This window comes from Balaenoptera acutorostrata, chromosome 5, assembly GCF_949987535.1.
Source record: "Balaenoptera acutorostrata chromosome 5, mBalAcu1.1, whole genome shotgun sequence".
Taxonomy (NCBI): domain Eukaryota; kingdom Metazoa; phylum Chordata; class Mammalia; order Artiodactyla; family Balaenopteridae; genus Balaenoptera; species Balaenoptera acutorostrata.
In genome coordinates, this window is record NC_080068.1 from 141,847,252 (window position 1) to 141,868,625 (window position 21,374).

At 62.3% G+C, this 21,374-nt stretch overlaps 1 protein-coding gene across 4 annotated transcripts in view; it reads right to left on the reverse strand.

Annotated features, from left to right (window-relative positions):
- Positions 1–20,996, reverse strand: part of DOK7 (docking protein 7) — a 34,898-nt gene extending 13,902 nt beyond the window's left edge. Inside the window, exons 1-4 of one of the 4 annotated variants that reach the window (XM_057547477.1) lie at positions 20,782–20,991; positions 20,664–20,709; positions 9,943–10,173; positions 7,676–7,876 (exon numbers count right to left, since the gene is read on the reverse strand). In XM_057547477.1, coding sequence (XP_057403460.1) covers positions 7,676–7,876; positions 9,943–10,173; positions 20,664–20,709; positions 20,782–20,835 — 532 coding nt within the window. In that variant the 5' untranslated portion in view covers positions 20,836–20,991. Of the gene's footprint in view, positions 1–7,675; positions 7,877–8,087; positions 8,159–9,942; positions 10,174–20,663; positions 20,710–20,781 lie in introns of those variants that run through there. The other 3 variants (XM_057547478.1, XM_057547476.1, XM_057547479.1) reach the window with 3 other exon arrangements.
- Between the last annotated feature and the right edge of the window lie 378 nt (positions 20,997–21,374).

Sequence of the window (21,374 nt, forward strand, 5' to 3'; positions counted from 1 at the left end):
CCAGGGAAGGGCTCCCCGCATTTCTTGCTTGCTTGTCTGTTTTGGGGGAGGGGAGGCAAGCTAGGGCCTGGACCCGTTTTGCCACGTTGTACCGGTGTGGTCACTGTCACGACGCCCCCCCTGCCTCCTCTCATCCGCGTCCGTGAAGCCTCCACCCCGAGGCGGGGCCGCTCCCCTCTTCCGGGGTCTGCGCCACAGGAAGTAACCGAGGGACGCTCCTTTGGGTTTGGGGCCGAGGTCTTAGGGGCTGGAGACCCCCACGTTTGCTCTCTTGGAACCAGCCACCCTGTGAGAAACCCGTCTGTCCTGCTGGAGGGCGAGGCCCCGGTGGAGAACTGAGGCGTCCCGGCCAACAGCCAGCACCCGGGCCCCAGGCCATACCTGAGGCCACCCACCAAACGCCACTGCCCAAGTGACCCCAGTGCACCAGGTGGCGCAAAGAGAGCCCTGAGGGCCCTGCCCAGACCACTGACCCACAGAATCGCAAGCCATGAAACAGCACTAAGTTTAGGGTGTCTGTCCCGCAGCAATAAGTAACACGGGAAATTAACAGACGGAGGAGAGAGTCCTGCGGAGCAGGAAACAGCCGCCTGCGGGTTCACGGACACAGGCGCTGTGGATCCTCAGGGGTGCAGCAAACCTCGCCCGCGTTATAAATATCTCCAGTGGAAAAGCATCGCGTTCAACTCAAAGATTCACCAGCCGTGAGAAAGAAAAGCCTTCCTTCAAACGCTCAGTGAGCCCAGTTAGATCCCGGCCGATTCCCATCTGAAGTTAGTCTTTAATCTCCAGTGTCCAGACCTTTGTCACTGGACCCTATTAAGAGCTCAGTCCCCGACTCCTCAGAGAACAAGCATTCCACCCTCTGCTGACAAAGACCCCACGGTGAAATCCAGTCGAGGACAGAGTCTGAAGGCGTTGGAGGACTTTCCTGCCGAGAAGGTTCTAGAAAGCTCAAGTCCAGACAGCACCGATTATCAGTCAGAAAGTTGGCACAGCTAACTGAGCCCCTTGGGATATTATTTTGCAGAGAGTTTCCTAATAGAGTAAAACATCTAGTAATTAATGTTTCATTTGTCTCTGCCCTTATGTGGGGAGAAAGAAGCAAAGTTCAATGAAATAAGTTCATTCGAAATGAAGTTTTAAATTTCACCTGTTCACTTCATACCTACTAGGAGGACTACTATTTAAACAACAAAGAAAAAGAAAACTAAAACGAAACCGAAAACAAGTGCCGGTGAGGATGTCAAGAAACTGGGCCCTTCGTACACCGTTGGTGGGAATGTAAAATGGGGCAGTCGTGTGGAAAACAGTGTGGCAGACCCTCAAAAAATTAAACAGAGAACCACCATCTGATCCAGCAATTCTACTTCTGGGCACACACCCAAAAGAATTAGAAGTAAGGTGTTGATGAGATATTTGCATACCCATGTCCATAGCACAATAGCTAAAATGCGGAAGCAATCCAAGTGTCCATCGACAGATGGATGGAGAAACAGAATGTGGTCCATCCATACGGTGGAATCTGATTCAGCCTTAAAAAGGAAGGGAATCCTGACACCTGCTACAACGTGGATGAACCCTGAGGACACTACGCTGAGTGAAACAAGCCGGTCACAAAAGGACAAATCCTGCATGATGCCATTTATAGGAGGTCCCTAGAGCCATCAAACTCAGAGACAGAAAGTAGAATAAAGGGTGCAGGGCTGGGCGGGGAGAGGGGATGCGGAGAGAGTGTTTAATGGGGACAGGGCTTGGGAAGATGAAAAGATTCTGGGGATGGTGGTGGTGATGGGGGCAGAACCATGTGCGTGAATGGGCTCACTGCCACTGAACTACATGCTAAAAGTGGTTTAAATAGTACATTTTGTGTTATGTGTATTTTGCCACAGTAAAACAAAAACAAACAACTCCTCCGGGAAGCAGGCTCTGTCCCATCCTCAAGCGAGCCGTCTCCCCACCCTCTTCAGCCCGTCCCATCCCCATCCGGGCAGGAGGCAGCCACGAAGTGCAGGCACCTCACATCCTCACGGCCGCTGCTAAATGCCAGCCGCCTGCCCCGACAACACCGCCTGCACTCAGCGGGCATCTCCCATTTGGAGATGTGGGATGAGGCTCGCATGCCATCATGTCCAGATGGCCCCAAGAGGCCACCCTGCAGGTCCCCAAGGACAGGAGGACACATGGGGCCTGCTTTTCTGCCTAGGAGGAAACAGACTGAAGCAAAACACCCCAAAAAGGAATCCCCGAGTCTGCTGAGCGCTGTAAAGTGTCTGGTCCTGCCCCACTTAACCCCAGTGCCAGGCAGGTGCTGGGCTGGCTGGCAGCACAGCAGGGCACGCAGTGTGGAGTCAGGTCCCCCCAGGGCCAGGCCTTGGCTCCACCACACTCAGAGGGACAGGCCAGAGCAACTCATGGACAGCTCCGTGCCTCAGTTTCCCTGTCTGTAAAATGGGGATGTGCACACACCACATAGGGTTGGTGTGAGGACCTAGAACCCCACGAAGTATGGGGCCCTTCAGGGGGGTCTCTTGGCGTGACTATCACCCCAGCCCCATCTCTCCCTGACCCTGTGCAATTGAGGCCTCCCTGGACACCCAGAGTGTCACCTCCCTGGACCATCCCCGTGTGCAAATGCCATAGTGGAGTACAAAAGGGTGACAGATTCCAGGCCCAACTCCTACCCCCAGAGCAGAGACTTCGGGGCAGAGGGCTGAAATCAACCACAAACCTGTCAGAAATGTGACAGGGGCCCTAGACCCCAAGGGGAGACTCAACCTCCAAGTATAAACCTGAACAGGTTCTTGACGGGGCCTCTGCACAGGCTGCAACCCCGCCTGGGACGCCTGCCCCACCCCCATGGGCAAAGCACTGGACCGCTCAGCCCAGGCCCACCCTGCTGGGACCCTCGCCTCACCTCGCCCTCCTCCCCACCCACCCCAGGCTGGCCCTCCCTCCCTGCCCCTCTCACTCACCGCCTTAACATTCCTGAACCCACAGGCCCTGCCCACCCGCCCAGCTGCTGCCCACAGCAGGACCCTGCCTCAGCGGGACCACATCTCGCGCCCACTCACGGCCCCTGCCTCCATCCCGTCTGCACCCTGGGGCCACAATTATCGCCCTCAACACAGATCTGTGGGTGGCACTGTCCTGCTCTAGCACCTTTGATGGCTCCCGGCTACCCTGGGAACACAGTGCAAGCTCTGGTCCAGATTCCTCCTCTTACCTCACCTCTGCCACCCCGCACACACTGTTCCCGTCACCCAGCCGCGCTTAATGTACGGCTGGAGCACCTTTTCTCTTCCCCCCAGCCCTCCCTACCTTCGGCGGCTGGGCCAACTCCTATTCACCCTGCAGAGGCCCCACTCAGGTTCACCTCCAGAGGGCCTCCCCAACGCTCCCGGGCTGGGGTCTGTGGCCCTCCCCGGCTCCCCTCGTGCCCCCGAGGATTCTAAACGCCTTGTGTCCTCTCACGTAGGCTGAGTCTTCCCAGCCGTGTGCTCCCAGCTCCAACCCCTCACCCAGTGCAGGCCACAGAGAAGCCCCTGAACACATTCCCTCCTCCCCAAGATTCCTGGGCTTCAAGACCAGGGCTCCAGCAGTTCCAGCGAGACCAGCATTTGGACCACAAAGGCCCCAAAGAGGCACTTAAGGGCTTCTCAGAGCCGGACAGGTGTAGCAAGACGGTCTCTCCCTAGTTCAGAGCTTCATCCTCTACTCACATATAAGAATCATTTAAAACTGCTCACTGCACCCCAAGGGGCTGACAGGATGGCCTGGACCCCGAGGAGCTGGGAGAAGGAGAGGGGGGCAGGCTGCACAGACTCAGGGGCCGGCCTTGGACTCCCGCCCTCCACCACCTGCTGAATTCCTCTGCATCCGAGGACCCCGATCCTTGTGTCCGCAGCCGGCTCCTATGGATGTGGAAATGCCCTTGAAGTGCCCTTGACAGGACCTGCCAATGTAACGGACGGGGACTTCCTCGGGGGCCCCTCATCCTAGAAACTTCCATTCATGCTTAGGCCCTGTTCAAATGCCCCCTGGCCCTCTCCAAAGCCCTCCCTGGGCTGCAGACCCCTGACAGACCCCCCCTCTCCAGGGCCCACCATTCTCCCTGCCTGCTGAGCCTGTTGGTGGGGAAGGGCCCCCAAATCTCTGTGCCACCCTCACCAGCATGCCCTGCCCCTGCCCTACAGCCCTAAACACACACAGCGGGCCGTGACCACCCCAGAGACAGAGAATCGGGCCACGCTGGGGGACCTCAAGCTCCCAGCCACCAAGCCCAACCCCCATCCGAATAATCTGAACAGGCTGCCGTCCATGTGGAGGCCACACAGAGGACACGCCCACCCACGCGGTACCCAGAGCCACACGGAGCCCCCCGCACCCCTGCCAGGTCCTGGTCACACCTGCCCGACCCCTCCTCCACACTCTCCAGGGTCCTCTCCTGACATCCAGTCACCGACGTCTCAGGATGGGTGAAGGGGGCCAGGGTCGAGTTACTGCTCTCTGGAGTGGTCTGAGGCTGAGGGCCCGGGGGGTGTGGCCTGGGGGGCCCCGGGTCCAGGCTGGGACCTGCCCCAGGGGAGAAGATGTTGATTCCTTACATCCAAAACCCTCCAGGACCTTCTGGTGACTCTAACCCCCTCTGTCCCGGTGCCCACAGACTCATCGAGCTCTGAATGCTGGCGTCTTCACAGGTCAGGTGACCCCTGTCACGGGCTGAACGGTGGCCGCAAAGCACAGGTTCACACCCTGGAGCCTATGACTGTTGCCGTATTTGGAAAAGGGTCTCTGCAGGCGTGCTCAAGTGAAGGCTCTCAGACAGACCATCCCGGAGCGTGCGGTGGCCTTAAACCCAACGACTGGTGTCCTACAGAGACGCCCCGTGATGCCAGGGCAGAGACGGGAGAGACGCGGCCGCAAGCCCGGGAACACCTGGCCCCCCGGGAGCTGGGATAGGCAGGGAAGACCCTCCCCTGGAGCCCCCCGAGGGAGCCCGGCCCTTCCCCAACTTGGACTTCGAACGAAACGGGGAAGGAACAAATTTGTGTTGCTCTAAGGCCCCGGTTTGTGGTCATTTGCTACGTGGCCCCAGGACCCTAACTCACACCCCTTCCCGGACCTGAACGAGCCGCCCTCCTCCCAGGACGGCCCGGGGCCTGAGCGGCCTGGCGCTCTGACCACACGCACAGCGGTGCACCGTCCCCTCCCACCCAGCCCTGCATCGAGTCCGGTAACAGCCTAAAAACTGGCTTAAACCAGCAGAGCGGTGGCAAGGTTGTCCCTGGAAGAGAACGGAGCCCAGTGGGACCTGCCGGGGGCAGAGGGTCGGGAAGGGCTGTCCTAGCCACCCACCACCGTGTTGGGTCACTGTTGACCGGGTGGGTTTGGCCAGGGGCCTCCAGACAGCCTGGAGGGGAGATGAGGATGCCCAAGAGGGACTCTCTCTCGGTCCAGGGTCCCTCAGCGGGAGGGAGAATGTCCGGCCTGCAGCCTGCAGGTCAAGGCAGATCCGCCCGGGTTTGTGGACGGAGCTAACTCGAGGCCTCGGGCAGAAGCACCAGGGCGGCCCCGTCACAGTTCACGCTGGGGACCCAGGGAACGCACAGCGGCTCGAGGTTCAGCTTCTGCCCTCGCAGGAAGCGCTGCTCCGATGCCTGGAATTGCTGACGATCGCAGAAGGAGCCCACCCACACCAAGAGTCGGAATTTTCAACTCTGAGGCCTCAGGGGAAAAATATCCAGAGGGCTCTATTACATTATGTCCGGGCAAATAAAACGGTCTCCAAGGAACCGGTCGTCCTGGCCTGCCCCCGCTCGAGGGCACACGCCAGCGCCAACCCCAGGTCTGAACCCCAGTCACAAGCCAACCTGTCTGAGCCTCAGCGCTCAGGGATTCCACAGTTCCAGCCAGGACGCTGGTCGCTCCCCCCACCCTGCCCGGGGTGCCCCCAGCAGCTCCAGGGCCCCACGTGGAGGAGATCTCGGAAGGGAAGGGCCGCCACGTGCCAAGTACACTGTGACCTGCGGCTCCCGGCCAGCCACGCAAGGGAGGGAAACGAAGCTGGGCCAGGGTCCCCTGCACCACCCGCTGCTGTCACCTCTAATGTACCAAAGACGAGGTGGCCCAGGGCTTGTCCAGCAGAAAGGACTCTGGCCAATGTCCCGTGCGTCCTTCCACAACAGCCCAGGCAGGCAGACCGACAGCTGTGCTCACCCCTCGCTCCTGCTCAAAAACTCCAGGTGGGAAATGCACAGGCCCAGCCGCGGTCAAGGCCCTTCGGACGCTGGCTGCGGCCACCCCACCAGCTCCAGGGCCACTGCGCCAAACTGCCCGCCCCAGAGGCCCACCTACGCCTCCGCTACATCCCCCCTCCCTGCCTCTCTTTGCCTCTCCAAGCTTTTTACCTCCCCCAAGCCCAGGACCAGGGAGCATCATACAATTCAGTGGCTATAGACACCTTGCTGCCTTGAGCAGGAATTTGGCCCTCACCTGCTTGTTCTCCTGTTTGCTAAGCGCCTTTGAAGCTTACATCTTGTCCCCTCAAAGGCAGGGCCCTGCGGGCTGCCCGGCTGGGCCGGATCAGCCTGTCCCACCTCACACACCGCCTGCGGAATGAAGGGGCCAGATGCCCAGCACGCAGCACAACCGTGTCCTCTGTCCAGAGAAATCCAGGCGTGACCGGGGCCCCAGAGCCAGGTGGACCCCCCATCCTGGCCATACCGAGAGTGCCAGACCCTGCAGTAGGCCCCTGCCATCTTCGTCCTCTCATGAGGCTGCAGGTGGTAGAGAAGGGGGCGGTTGATGCCCCTTTACGGGGGTGGGGAGGTGGAGAGAGGTCGCCCCCCGCTTAGAGCCTCCATCCACGCTGCACACGAGGGAGGGGCCGATGATCCCCCTGACCAGGGTCCCGGCTGAACGGAGGTGGGGATGCACAGCCCACAGCCCAGCACAATGACTGTGGCCCTCGAGGCCGCCCAGCTGCTCAGCAGGAGGCACTCGGCCGGCCGCGAGCCCGGGGAGGCCACGCAGATAGGCTCTGCCCCTCTGGAGAAGAGGGAAGGGACTTCTCGCTCCCCGCGGTGACAGCAGGTCCACAGCGGCCCCCAACTCGGAGAACAGCAGGCTGGGGGCACTGGAACATCCCCCACTCCCACCACGCCCCTCCCAGCCTGGAGGCCAGCTCCCTGGAGCTTGGACACCACCTCGGCCCTGGGGACCTCTGCCTCACTGCTGCGCCCTCGCATTCGGCCCCCACCTGTGACGTCCGGCCTGGGAGGGCCGAGGGAGCTGGCGGGTCCACTATGGAGTTTCTCAGCACATCCTCAATAAATGCATCTATTCTTCTTCTTCCCCCTTTTTTTTTTAAAGCCAACCTGAGCTGCTCTGACGCTCTGTGACCTGGGACGTAGGCCCATGAGCCGCCTCCGGGTGACCCCTGCAGGGGCTTCCTGCGGGAGGGGCCCTCCTCTCAGCCTCCAAGCACCCACCCTCCAACAGCAAGAACAGAGACAGCTGAGGGTCTGGACTCGACGTTGAAAGACATAACCCTGCCGTGTCCCCGAGAGGCCAGCTGCAAGCAGGAGGGTCGGCTCTGAACCACAGTCGGGCCGGGAAGCTGGGAGGTCTGGGGCTGCCCGCGGCCCAGGGTCCCCACGGCCCACATACTTACAGTACCCACACCTGGTCCCTCCTTCAAAGATGAACCCGCTGGGCACGGCCCCATAGCGCCGGAGGTCCGACAGCTTCCACTGCCCCGTGACGGCCGGAGGGACGTCCCTGGCCACGACGAGGATGTCATTGCAGAGGTGCAGGGTGGCGGGTCCGCTCTCCAGCTTCGTGCCGGCAGCCACGGTCACGTGGAACCTGTGCACTGAGGGCGGGGCAGGGGCGAGAGGGCGTGGCTGGGGCAGAGGCGGGGGAGGGGCGCGCAGCATCCCAGGGTCGGCTCAGAGGGCAGCTCTGCCCCGCCCCGCCTCCCAGCGCAGCGTCCAGCCCCGAGGTGGCTGCACTCACCTCTCCCATCCTCAGGGGGCCCCCTCCCCATCCTAACTTGGCCCCGGCGAGCTCCAGTAAAAGCTCACATGCGACTCCTGTCCGCGGCCTCAGGACTCCTGTTCACAGCACCTCCTCTGAGCACCGCCGCCAAGGGTAGCTTCTGCGGTCCCATTTCAAAGATGGGGAAACGGAGGCCCAGGAGGCCCAGCCTCCCGTTGGTCCGTGGAGAGTCTAAGGTCTGCCTCGCAGCCCAGCCTGACCACAGGGACGCTCGGGAAACCGTGGACCCCCTTCCCTCTCCAGTTAGGGGTTCTCCCCAGCGCCGAGCAGGACAACTTGCTCCCCGAGATCTCATTCACTACCTCGGCTCGGCGCTTTGCCCCCGAAGCCCCTCAGGAGGACGGTCTTCCCTCCCCAGATGGCTCCCACCTCGGAAGAGGGTGCACCCCGGGGTAGCCAGGCCCAGGAGCGGACGGCGGCCTACCCGCCCGTGCCCACCAGCCTCATCTCCAACCCAGAGGGGCCCAGTCCCAGCCCCACCTCCTCCTCCCTGAGCCCCACCCAAGCCCCTGCAGTGGGGTGTCGAGGGTCTCCTAGGCAAGGAAGCGCTGAGGGCCTGCCGTGCCCGGCCCAAGGAGGCTGGGGGTCAGCGACCCCATCAGTGTCCTGGTGATTTCTGTCAAGGTGCCGAGACAGGGTGTCAGCTGCCTCTGTGCAAGGGCCCTGCCTGCCCCGTAGCAGAAAAGGAGCCGTGCCCTGAGCCAGGCTGAACTGGCGGGAACCCCCAACCGCAGAACTTTCTGGAAAGGCGCGGCTCTTCCCTTCTGCCACTGCATCCCCTCACTGAGCCGTCCGCACGTCCCCAGACTAGGGGACCGCTCAGGGGGCGCCCGGAGGTGGGAGGGGCCGCAGCCCCCTAGCTGGGCTGGGCTGGGGTGAGGTGAGCAAGGCCCTTACCTGGGCACAAAACAGTGGCCAAGATCACTGACATTTTAATGATTATTTAAACAACAAAAATTAATGCAAAGAGCCCACGGTGAGCAAAGCAGCAAATGCGTAAATCGAGACCAGGCTGGCCGTGGCGCTGGGGCAGCTGAGGACGGGAATGTCTGAGCGTGGCTCTGAGCCCGACTTCACTCTAAATTCTGACGCTTTGTTCGTCACGGGCTTTTGGCTTTAATTTTGAATTTTCAAAGTATGGTGTTAAAATATCACGGGTTTCGAGATAAATTAGGATGTGGGGATTAAAATATACACACTACTATATATAGAATGGGTAAACAACAAGGACCTACTGTATAGCACAGAGAACTATACTCATTATCTGTAATAAATTATAATGGAAAAGAATATGAAAAAGAATATACGTATATGTGTGTAACTGAACCACTTTGCTGGACACCTGAAACTAACACAACATTGTAAATTAACTATACTGCAATTTATTTTAATTTTTAAAAAAATATCTTGGGTTCTGATGGCTCAGCTGGGGGCCCGCCCACCTCTGCTCACACAGCCGGGTGGGCAGCGGGGCTGAGGGGTGGGCAGCGGGGCTGAGAGGTGGGCAGCGGGGCTGAGAGGTGGGCTGGGTCCTCCCCATCTCCCAAGCACACTCCCCGCACCCCGCTACTCCCCTAGAGGGACACGCGGGGGACGGCGCTCCCAACACCGCACCGCCCCTCCTGCCCCGGCTCTGGGCTCAGGCAGCCGCCCGCTGGGGCTAAAAGCTCTAGTTCAGATGAAAGGGGTCAAGTTAGGGAGCTCAGGAGGGGCCAGCCCCCCAGCCCCCCGCCCCAATTGCGGCCGAGCAGAGGGCGCTCAGCAAGCACTGAGCTCCGTGGCCTGGAGCCGCGTCCCGGCCTCTGCAGCCCGTTGGTGAGGCCCGCGGGACGCTTCAGGACAGAGGCTGGGCCCTCGGAGCCCTGCACCGGTGTCACTCACCCTCACCCAGCGCGTGGCGGATCCGGGCGTCCCAGGCGCACATGGCCTCCCGGCTGTCGAAGCCCAGCATGATGGCCTGCGACAGGCAGACGATGGCCAGCGTGTGGGCCAGGCCCTCGTAGGGCAGGCCGGGCTCCAGGCCGCAGATGTCCTCCAGCGCGAGGCTGCTGCGCTCCCGCATCCCTCTGGCTCGCTCTGCCCTGTCCTTGTAGGCCAGCATCAGCAGGCAGTCTGCGGAGGGCGCGGGGGGCCGTCAGGCATGCCGGCCCAGTGCAGCTACCGCCCGGGGCCCCGGCATCCCCTCGCCCGAGAGCCTGGGCACCAGGCACGGCCCCGGGCAATTCCCCGGCCACCCTGCACCTCCACCTCCTCGTGTGCAAGAGGGTGACCCCACCCGCGGGCCCCGGGCCACACAGCGGAAGTGGGCTCAGAACACTCCCTGGCTGGCCCGCCCACCTGACCCTGGCCCCCAGCCAGGGCCTCCACCCTGCCCCAGACCCTGGGGCCACAGGGGCCACACTCAGGCTGCTGGCAGGACAGCACAGAGCCTGCCCGGGGAATCAGGCCTCCCGCCTCGGCCCTGCAAGGGTGGCTTCCTACCGCACCCAGACCCACTTCACCTCCTGGATTCCTCCGTTTCCAGGGTGTGACCCGGACTCCAGCGCTGGGGTCCCTCTGCCAGACCCAACACGAGCCACCCCCGAGACCCTGCAGGCGACGTTCCTGAGTCTGTCTCAAGTTCCCATTTCCCTCAACACCCTAATCGCTGCGCTGGTATCCCCGCCGCTCCTGGCCGCCTGTGTGGCCCTGGCGAACCGCCCGAGATCAGAGGACAAGCGTCCCTCCTAAGCACGCCCACCCCGGCCGACGCCCGGTCTCTGATGAGGGTGAGGAGTCCGGGGCCTAATGTAAACACCTAAACACTGAAGTGTCAGACAGCCCTGAGCCCCGCACCGGAGCTCTCGACGATCAAGCCCCCTCGCCCGGGCAGGAGGGGACGGAGGGGCGGACGCAGGAGGACACCGTGGGATGGAGCGATGAACTGCTTCCCCCCGCCCAACCCCCGAAGCCTGGAAAAGCAGCCCCACAGACCCAAGTGACAACCAGATCCCGACGAGCTTGACTCAAGACTCATCTTTGCCACCAGACGGAGAACAAGGGTGGTGCCTCCTGCCTGTTTGCCATCAAACCACAGTCACAGCCCCTTCCTTATGAAGGCAGAGGGCGGACAGTCTGTCCCGGCCACCCACCTCTGCCAGTCGGGCGTGGAAGCAGCCCCAGGCAGTACACAGACCAGCCTGGGTGACAGGGCTCCGACACGCCTGTATTTACAGAATCCGGGGATTGTGATGGGGGAGCTTCACTTCCTATCTGAGACCCTGTTTGTAGTGTTTGAAATGCTTATGTCAGAAAAAAGCAAAGATGTTCTCATTTTGAGGGAAACAAACAAAACCCCAGAACCCACAAAAACCCATCTGCCCACCCAAGGGTTCCAGCGTGTTCTCTCCCGAGCATGGCTCCCTTAGAAAACTCGTGGCCCGGCCCGGAGAGAAATTAGTCACACACGTGGCATGAAGGGCATGTGTTGTTATGGAAGCGTTCCCTGATGTGTCACCAGAGGCCCAAGAGGTAAAAGCCTGGGGAGGCGGTGAGCACAGAAGGACCCCCAGTAAAAATGTGTGTGGACAAAGGGAAGCCACCGAGGCAGCTAGGGAAGGGACCACGGGCGTGAGGACAGCCCTGCCAGCCACACGGGCTGCCACAGCCCCAGACACGCCGACCGCCTCCTGCCACTCCTCTCCCCAGGGAAGGCCGGCATCTCTCGGTGGCTTTCCTAGGCAGCTGTCTGCCCCCTGTCTATTTCCTGTCTCCCCACGCCCCACCCTGGAAGGTGAGCTCTTGAAGGCAGGCCCTCTTCTGCTGGAGAAGTGACAGCCCCATCACCTGGCACAGATGAGGGTGAGGGCCTCTGTCACAGAAAAGGCCATTCGCTTTAGTTGTGGCCTTAATAGCAAAGCAGGGCCAGGCTGTCACCCCTTTGCTCTAGGAGTTACGCTCCCAGCGGTACAGCCAAGAGCAAGGTCCATAACCCTTTCTGTGAAGAGTCAGACAGTAACTGTTTTCGGCTACGTGGACCACGCAGCCTCTGTCACAACTACTGAACTGTGAAAGTAGCCACAGACCACACGTAAGTGAATGTCTGTGTTCCAATAAAACTTTATAACAGAAACAAGCAGAGGGCCGGATTCGGCTCAGGGCCCTGGTTTGCCGACTCGTGGTTTAGAGTCTAGTTTGCTACGAGCCCCTGTGTCGCCCCATAGCTTCTCACACTCCTCAGATACCTCCTGCTGCCAAGCAGGTCTTGCCACCCTGGACGCCTGCACTTGCAAGGCTGGTTTGGGGACCTACATGCAAGAGCCAACATGTGTCCCCGAGACCCTTTTCCCTGGGCTGGTCTAATCTTTCCGGATCCTGGCTCTATCTGAAATGCAGCTCACATCCTACTCCTTACAGAGATCTGAGAATCAATGCGTACCCTCGCCCATCTGCAGTAGGGTTAAAGGGGTCCCCCCAAAAGACATGTCCATGTCCTGACCCCCCCAAATCTGCAAGCATGACCTTATTTGGAGAAAGGGTCTTTGCAGATGTGAACAAGGTAAGGATCTCAAAATGAGTCACCCAGGATTATCCACGTGGCCCTAAATCTAAAGACGAGTGTCTTGGGACTTCCCTGGTGGCGCAGTGGTTAAGAATCCGCCTGCCAATGCAGGGGACATGGGTTTGAGCCCTGGTTCGGGAGGATCCCACATGCCGCGGAGCAACTAAGCCCGCGACCCACAACTACTGAGCCCATGTGCCACAACTACTGAAGCCTGCGTACCTAGAGCCCGTGCTCCGCAACAAGAGAAGCCACAGCAATGAGAAGCCCGCACACCACCACGAAGAGTAGCCCCTGCTCGCCGCAACTAGAGAAAAGCCCGCGCGCAGCAACGAAGACCCAATGCAGCCATAAATAAAATAATTAAATAAAAAAAAAATCTTCACAGACCAGGGCAGGACAAGCTCACATAGAAGGTGGAGGCCATGGAGGGAAGACCCCTCATCTCCTGACCCAGCTTCTGTCTGCCTTTTGCCCCCGACCTAGGGTGAGCCTATAGGAGGCCCAGGGCATCCCAGGCGCCACGTCCTTGCGTTTCTGGAATTGGGGCCTGCTCAAGTCTCCTATAGGTTTCTAGCTCAAGTGGTTCACAAACCGTTGTCAGAATGAAATCTATTTGCAAAAGCCAGCTTATAAAGTGGACAGAAGTACTTTATCTATATGCAAGTTTATTTAATAAATTCAGCTTTTAAAGCCAATCCAAGGCTTCCCTGGTGGCGCAGTGGTTAAGAATCTGCCTGCTAATGCAGGGGACACGGGTTCGAGCCCTGGTCCGGAAAGGTCCCAGATGCCATGGAGCAACTAAGCCTGTGCGCCACAACTACTGAGCCTGCGCTCTAGAGCCCACAAGCCACAACTACTGAGCCCACCTGCCACAATTACTGAAGCCCGCGCTCCTAGAGCCTGTGCTCTGCAACGAGAAGCCACTGCAATGAGAAGCCCGCGCACCACCACGAAGAGTAGCCGCTGCTCGCCGCAACTAGAGAAAAGCCCGCGCGCAGCAACGAAGACCCAATGCAGCCAAAAATAAATAAATAAATTTATAAAAAAAAAACAAAGACGAGTGTCTTTATAAGAGACAAAAAAGGAAACACAGATGCACAGAAGAGAGGCCACGAGAAGACAAGTCACGGAGTGACGTGCCCACAGCGCAGGAGGCGCGGCGCGGAGCCGGAGGAGGCGGGAAGGGTGCTCCCCCGCGCCTTCAGCAGGAGAACGCTGCTGGATTTTGGACCTCCAGCCCCCAGGACCGTGAGAGGGCACACTTCCGTTGTTTTAAGCCCCCCAGTTTGTGGCAATTCACTACTGCAGCCCCAGGAAGCTAACACACCCTCGGCGTCACTGCTTTCACTTTACACATGAACAGAACAGGGTGAGGGACACGGCTGTGTGACGAGCTCCCACCTTCTGCCCGGTGGAGGCCCAGAGTCACATCCCCGGTTACGGCTGGAGCAGCTGCCGTCCACCCCCTCGCCCAGCACCCTCCAGCCCCCCGCAGTGGGCTCCTTTAGCTGAGGCGCAACACCGCTCCTGGGAGGGGCGTGGCTGGGGCCCTTTGATGGGCAGCTGCTCCACCCCCTCTCCCTCCCCATCACTTCAGGCCATGAATTGATCCTATTTTTAAAACCTATTCTGTGAGGAGTGCTGTTTAGTGGAAAGCTGTTCAGTACCAGGCACCAGAGAAACAGAAATTCTCGGGTCTGGGCCTGAGACAAAGCAGGTCGTGCCCGGGAGAGACAGCGCCAGTGCCCCCCACCCCAGGGAGCAGGGACACCACCAGCCCTTCCTGCGGAGCTGGGGGCACCCAGGGCTGCGCCCCTCGCAAGAAGCCCAGCGAGGCTGGTCACTCGGCGAGGGAGCGTCCCTGGCCTTCCCACCCCGCGCCCCGGGCCACCCACTCACGTGGCCACTTTCTCTCCACGCCGGGCCACGAGGGCCTGAGGACCCCGCTCACGGCAGCACCCATCCAGCTGAAGTGCGGAGCTGCAGGGCCACAGCCAGGCTGCAACCTGGCCCTGGGCGCCCGGACTCCAGGGGCAGGAGATGAAGCCGCCGCAGGGCCTGGGCGTCTCGCTGCCAGGGCAGCTCTCGGCCAGGGGTGGAGGGGACTGCGGTCATCGTAGTGAAAGGAGGCACGGATGGGGTGATGACAAAAGCGCCAAAGATTAAACCAAGGGGGTGCACGCAGAGGCACACGCACAAACACACACTCCTGTGCACGAGCACAGCCACACACTTGATCACGCGTGCGTGCGTGCTCACACACGTGCTTACACACGCACACCTGCACGCTTGCACACACTCCACCACTGTGCACGGACGCCACAGTGGGGACCAGCTGACCCGGTTCACGTCCCACATCCGCGTTTGGGAACCCGTCCCTCAGTTCTTAGAGCCTCTATTTTCCATCTGAGAAACGGACGCCACTCACCCTGCAGAGTCAAGGCACCAGCACAGCCCCCGCCTGGCACACAGAGGCCCTCGGTGAATGCCACACACCAGCAAGCACAGAGCGGGATGAGCAGGGACCTCGGCCTGGGCCCTAGGACATTCCCCACCACCATGAAACCCAGGGGAGCGCACCCGCCTCTGGGGTCAGCCCACCCCTGCCCTCTTCCGCACATAGTGGGCCCTGCTCACCAAAAGGGCCACTGAAAGACCCCCAGTGGGGCCCCTCGGAGCCCACCCCACCTCCTTTCCCGTCCCTCCGCGGGGTGGCCTCCCCCATAGCCCTCAGCCCAGTTCATTCTGCTCACGAGCAGCCCGGGGACCCAGGGGACACAGGCCGGCTTCTGCGGAGCTGAAACCCGAGGGGAGACAGTCAAACGCTGAAAAAGGTCGATAAAGAAGAAAACTCTGAGGAAGAGCTGTCCAGGGGACGGCATTTGATGGCAGGGGTGGATGGCATTTGGGGGTGGACGGCACTTGATGACAGCGGCTGTCATGGGGCCTGAGCACGGGGGTCAGAGACTCTCCCAAAGAGACAACGGACTCCCAAGGGATATAAGGCGCCAGCCCGGCAGCACCTCAGGGAACAGCATTGTGCTAGAGGGAACAGCCAGTGCAGAAGCCCAGAGGCAGGGCTGGCACAAGGGGAAGGGAAGAGTGGTCCGAGGTGTAGGCGGGCTCCAGCCAGGTGGGCCTGCTGAGCCGGGCCAAGGCCGCATCCCAGCACACCAGGGGCCCTGAGAGCTGTGAGCAAAGAGGGCCCAGCCTGGCCGCGTGTGGCGAAGGGACACAGGGTGACAGCAAAGCTCCAGGCCCCTGCAGCTGTCCAGGCCAGAGGAGCTGCTGGCCTAGGCCGAGCAGAGGAAAGGGGGCCCAAGGCTAGGCTCTGCAGTAACCATGGTGACAGCGGGAGGGGCCTTCCCTCTGCGGAGGCAGCGCTAACTCGTGGGACCTCTTGGTGGGTGGATGACGGGGTGAGGGAAAGGAAGAGGAGGGCGATGCTGGATTGGGGAGGGGGGCACCTGGAGAGGGGGTGCGGGGCCGGGGGCAGGGGGCGGGGTTGGGGTTCTGTCCCGGACACGTGAGCCTGAGAGGCCCATCAGACGCCAGGCGGCGTGCACGCAGGCAGCTGGACACACGCGTCTGAAGATGTAAAAATAACCATGGAGTCAGTCACGGGCACTCAGAGGCGTTTACAGCCCGGGGCCGAGAGCCTGGGGAGGGTGGGTGGCCGGGAAGAGGCAAACCTCCGGGCCTTGTGGGGGGCAGGGGGAGCCGGGAGAGGAGACGGAGGTTGACACCCACCCACGGGACACAGCCGGAGGAGCGGCTGTTGGATTTAGCCCTCGGAGGTCACAGTGACCTTGGGCAGTGCCTTCAGCAGAGCAGCTGGGCAGCGGCCTGGGGGCAGCCGAGCACTGGGGATGGGGGCTGCTGACCGGGGCCCGCCAGCCGGTGCCTCAGGCTGAAGCCCAGAGGGACCCCCTCTGACCCACAGGTCCAGGCCTGTTCCTGATCCAGTTCGGGGGGAAGCGCGTTCACTGTGTATGCAGGGCACAAGGGGGCTTCACGGGCTCCCACAGGCAGGCTACCCCGACCTCGCCGGCAGCCGCGGGAGCGGACGGTGCCCCGGGCCCAGTGCACGCCCACCACCCGTCCACCCTCCGCAGGGACCAGCTAGGACTCGTCCAGGTCACACAGCTGGTCCGAGCAGAGGCGAGACCTGAGCCCAGGTGCTCCGATTCCTGGTCCGGAACCAGGGGCTGCAGGAAGCCCTGGCCCCCTTGTCGAGGTCTCCATGGGGACGGGATGGCTGGCCACCACCCACACCCTGTCCTTGAGTGCCTGCCCAGCCCAGGACTGAGAAGTCACGCCCATTCCCGGGGGACACGGCCGATCCAAGGCCAGAAGGTGGGACCGGAGAAGGGACCCTCCCCACCATCACCACCTGGGACCCCCAACCTCTCGGAATGCGCCCACCTTAGTTAGCAGAGCTGCCACTGCACAGGAGAGGCACGGGCACAGGGGGACAGCTCAGGCGGCTTAAGGGGCAGGTGTCGCGAGGCCCCGGTTCCTGGGCAAGTTTGCAGGGCCCAGATGTTGCCGAGAGTGGCTGGGCTCACAGCACCTCACCGGGCAGGTCCCAGCCCCTGCCAGGCTGCCTGTGAGGGGTGACACTGAGTCAGGGACCCTGCCTTCCAGGAACTCAGCACCTGGACTGAGGGCAGGGATAGGAAGGGGGTACTGAACTAATACCTCACCTTCAGTGGCAGGAGCAGGTGCTGACCTCCCAGCCGGCCAAGGCGCTGGGGGCAGGAGGCAGCACCCAATCGTTTGTGGGCCAGACCCCTTGGGTCAGCAAGTCTCAGCCCCTGTGCCTATAATGACCCCCCAAAGGCCCTGCCAGCTCCAGGAGTCAGGGTCCCTCCCGGTGGCTTTCCTGGGCTGAATAAAGTCCCAGCAGCTTGCACAGGAACTGGTGAAGCAGGGCCCTCGGAGCGGAGGGCCAAGGAGCCGCCCTGGCTGCTCAGGACCCCTCTGGGTGCCTCACCCGTGGGTGGGCCGCCCCCTCCACGGGGCAGCCGCGCGAGAGACACCCCTCCCACCATCCTAAGCCTCAACCCGGGAGGAAGAGAGGGGCTGCCCAGGGTCACCAGGGGTGGGCCCAGACCACCCTCTTCTCAAGGGAAAGGATCCAGGCATGAATTCTCTGGCCAGGACAGAGGTCCAGACCCCAAGGAGCACAATCCCACTTAAGTATGACTGCCTTTTATAAAGATTGTTACTTCTTTCAATAAGAGGTTTTCCCTTTCATCTCTTTAAGTGAGGACACGGGGGCGGGGGGAGGGGGAAGCTGGGGCGAAGTGAGAGTGGCATGGACATATATACACTACCGAATGTGAAATGGATGGCTAGTGGGACGCAGCCCCATAGCACAGGGAGACCAGCTCGGTGCTTTGTGACCACCTAGAGGGGTGGGATAGGGAGGGTGGGAGGGAGACGCAAGAGGGAGGGGATATGGGGATATATGTATAGGTATAGCTGATTCACTTTGTTATACAGCAGAAACTAACACAACATTGTAAAGCAATTATACTCCAATAAAGAACTATTAAAAAAAAATCAGAGCTTTTCCTTCCTTCCACTAACTAAACTTTATTGTAAGAAGAATAAGTGGTCCTAGTTAAGAAAAGCGAAAACAGGAGAAAAGACACAAAGCAGAGAGGGGCCCTCCTACCCTCCTACCCCCCTCCTACCCTCCTACCCCCCACCCGCCTGCAGCCCCTGATTCCCTCCTAACCTCTCCTTGTGGGCCCTCCTGGGAAGGAAATACTTTTCAAAAACAAGAGTCCTAGGTTTTCATGACGAGAAGGCAGGGCGGTCCCTCCTCTCTCCTTCCCAGGCTCCCCCTTGGCTGCAGCCAGGATCTGGGGAGTCTTAGCTGTGGGGACCCCAAGTACAAGGACCTGCCCCCAACACCCAAGGCCACCCGAGGGAGCTGGCCTTCAGGATAAGGGGGGCCAGGAGGCTGCACCCCTCCCAGCCAGGCCCCCAACACACTAGAGAGGGGCCAGCTCATCAGCTAAGGGCCAGGGAGGGGAGAGCGAGGAGGGTCCGGAGCCTCTGACCCGTCGGGGAACCACGGCCACTGGCACCGGCCAGGAGGGAGAGGGAGGGCTGGCGAGAGCGGGGCAGTGGCCCGGCGGGGTCAGCTTGGCAGCTCCGCCTCAGGCCAAGCACCCGTAAGAGGATGACCGCGGCCCTCGTGCAGTGTGTGGATAAAGGGGGCGCTGCTAAGATAACGGCAGTGACAGCGGGGGTTCTGAGACCCTGGGGACCAGGACGTGAGATGCAGGGCTCAGAGTGGACGGCAGCCCAGAGGGGCCGCGTGTACCTTCCACCACCCCTAATCCCCTCCCCGCCCCCAGTCCCCGGCCGCGTCCTGCCCGAGCGCCTTCCCCCTCTTCTCCGCGACTTCCCCTCCGGTCCAGCCCTGGCGCCCCTGCAGAGGAGGCTCTTCCCCAACGCCCCCGGCTCTCTACTGCTGGGTTGCACGTGGTAAGACCCAGGAAAGGCCCGATGACCACAAGCCCACTTACAGACTCAGAGTCTACGGTGTTGAGGACCCACTGCAAACTCCCCTGCAGTGCACGAGGGCCCCCTCCACAGGTGTCCTCCAGGGCCGGCCAGAGCTCACCTCTCAACCAGCGCTCTCGGATACTGGCATAAAATCCACCACCAGGGGCTGCAAATCACTACCCCCCTACCAAGAGGGACAAGGCCCACTCCGGGACTGCTCTTTGGGTGGGCCACCTGTCCCAGAGGCCCGCACGGGCCCTGGCTCACCACCGTCCCGGCAAGCAACCCCCAACCAACAGCCAGCCCGCTGCCTCGGGCCATAGCCTCTTGGGTCAGCACGGCCTTCGCCCCCGGCTCTGCCACCCTCAGCTGGCCAGTGCCTCCATTCCCTGCCGGCTGGGCCCCCCCTCCGTCTCCCCAGCTCCGACCCTCCCCCACCCCTACCAGGCGTCCCTGAGCTCCCCAGGACTAGGACCCCACAGCTCCAGTCGCAGGGGCTGGGCATGAAAGACTGATCAGGTGAACGAAGGGTGCACGCAGCCCAGGCCCCCTTGGAGGAGAAGCTGAGGCCCAGGCAGGAGGTGAGTGTGTCCGCGGCCAAAAGCAGACCCTTCTATCGCAACCACGAGGCTCTCAGAGCCGGCTCAGCGCAAGGGATGGAGGAGGGGACCCGGGAGGGGCGCAGGGAGGCCGCCCTCCACACCCTGCCTGGGAAATGGCAGACACCCCAGGCGTCCCGGAAGCCTCTCGGGCAGCCCGCACGTGTGAGGCAGCGTGCGCTCACACCCCCAGCAGCCCACACAGACCCCCGGGTGCCTGGGCCAGCTCCAAGGCACCTGTCTCCGGAAACAGCTGCAGCTGCACAGCTCGGAGCCTCCGGCCGCTGAGCTGGAGATGCCCGGCTCCGGGGCTCCAGCTGGCTCCTCCCGGCTGGGGTGCCGGCTCTGCCCAGGGGGCTGGGAGGGGGCCGTCCTCTCCTCCCGGGACGGATCCCACACACAAGGTAGATTTCACTCTTCCCGGTTCCCACCTGGCGGCCCAGCCTCGGCTCCACCTGGGGAGGGTGGACGGGCCGCCTGGGGTCAGCGCTGCCCGCAACACCCATCCGCATTTGGATTCAAAGACACGACTCAATCCCCAACTGGGGCAGAACTTTCTGGGATGCTCCCTGCTGCGTGATGGGGGAGGGGGCCAGAACAGGCTCCTGCCCTTTCGCCCCTCGGGCCTCCACCGGCTCCCGCAGGCCCCTCCGAGCCTCAATCCGCCCTTCTGCCAAGGTGGTTCCCGCCCCGGGCCTGGAGTCTGAGATGACGGCTCCCGGGCCCGGTGCGGTCGCGGGAGGGTCCCGCGTCCCGGCGTCCGCGGCAGGCGCAGGCCGGGGCGAGGCCGGAGCGCTCTCCGGTTACAGCCCTCGGCCCCGGCGCCACCGGCTATTTCGGGCGAGCTGGCCGCGCTCCGGGCCGGCCGGGCGCAGGAGGCCGCCGCCGCCCGCCCCGCGCCCCGCGCCCCGCGCCCGCGCCCCGCGCCCGCTCACCTGCCACCGGCGACGGCTTGCGCAGCACCAGCCACCTACTCCTCCACTGCGGGGACAGAGGGAGCGTGAGCGGCCGCCCGCGCCCCGCGCCCGCCCCGCGCCCGCCGCGCGCCCCGACCTTCTTGCCGTCCCGCAGCTTGACCTGGCCCTCCACCAGCGCCGCCTCGGTCATCTTCTGTCATGGTTCCCGCGCGCCCGCCGCGCCTCTCCCCGCCGCCCGGCGGCCGCCCAGACCAGGGTCACTTTCAAAATAGCTCCGGGAGGGCCCTGCGCCGGCCGGCGGGGCGGGCGGGGCGGCGCGCGGGCGGGGCCGAGGTGCGCGCCCAGCCGGCCCTGCCCTGCCCGCGCCCCGCCCCGGCGATGCGCCCCGCGGCACCTGAGGCCACCTGAGCGCCCTCCGGAGCCAGGCACACTGCGGGGCTCGGCCGCTGGTGCTCCGGCACTGCTCACGCCGGGGGGTGGGGGGGTGGGGGCGAACGGGCTCCCCTCCAAAAGCAAAGGGAACGCCCGACGGGAAGGGGGCGTCCGCGCGTCCAAGCGCTTGGCCCAATTTTAAAGTGCGCCTCAACCGAGCTGGCTTCGCCCTCTGGCACCTGTCCCTCCCACCACCCCGAGCTGTCACCAGACACCACTGACCACAGAATGACCGTGGGTCGACCCTGGCCGAGACACTGCCCCGCCCCCCAGCCCTCCAGCCCCCTCTCTGCTTCC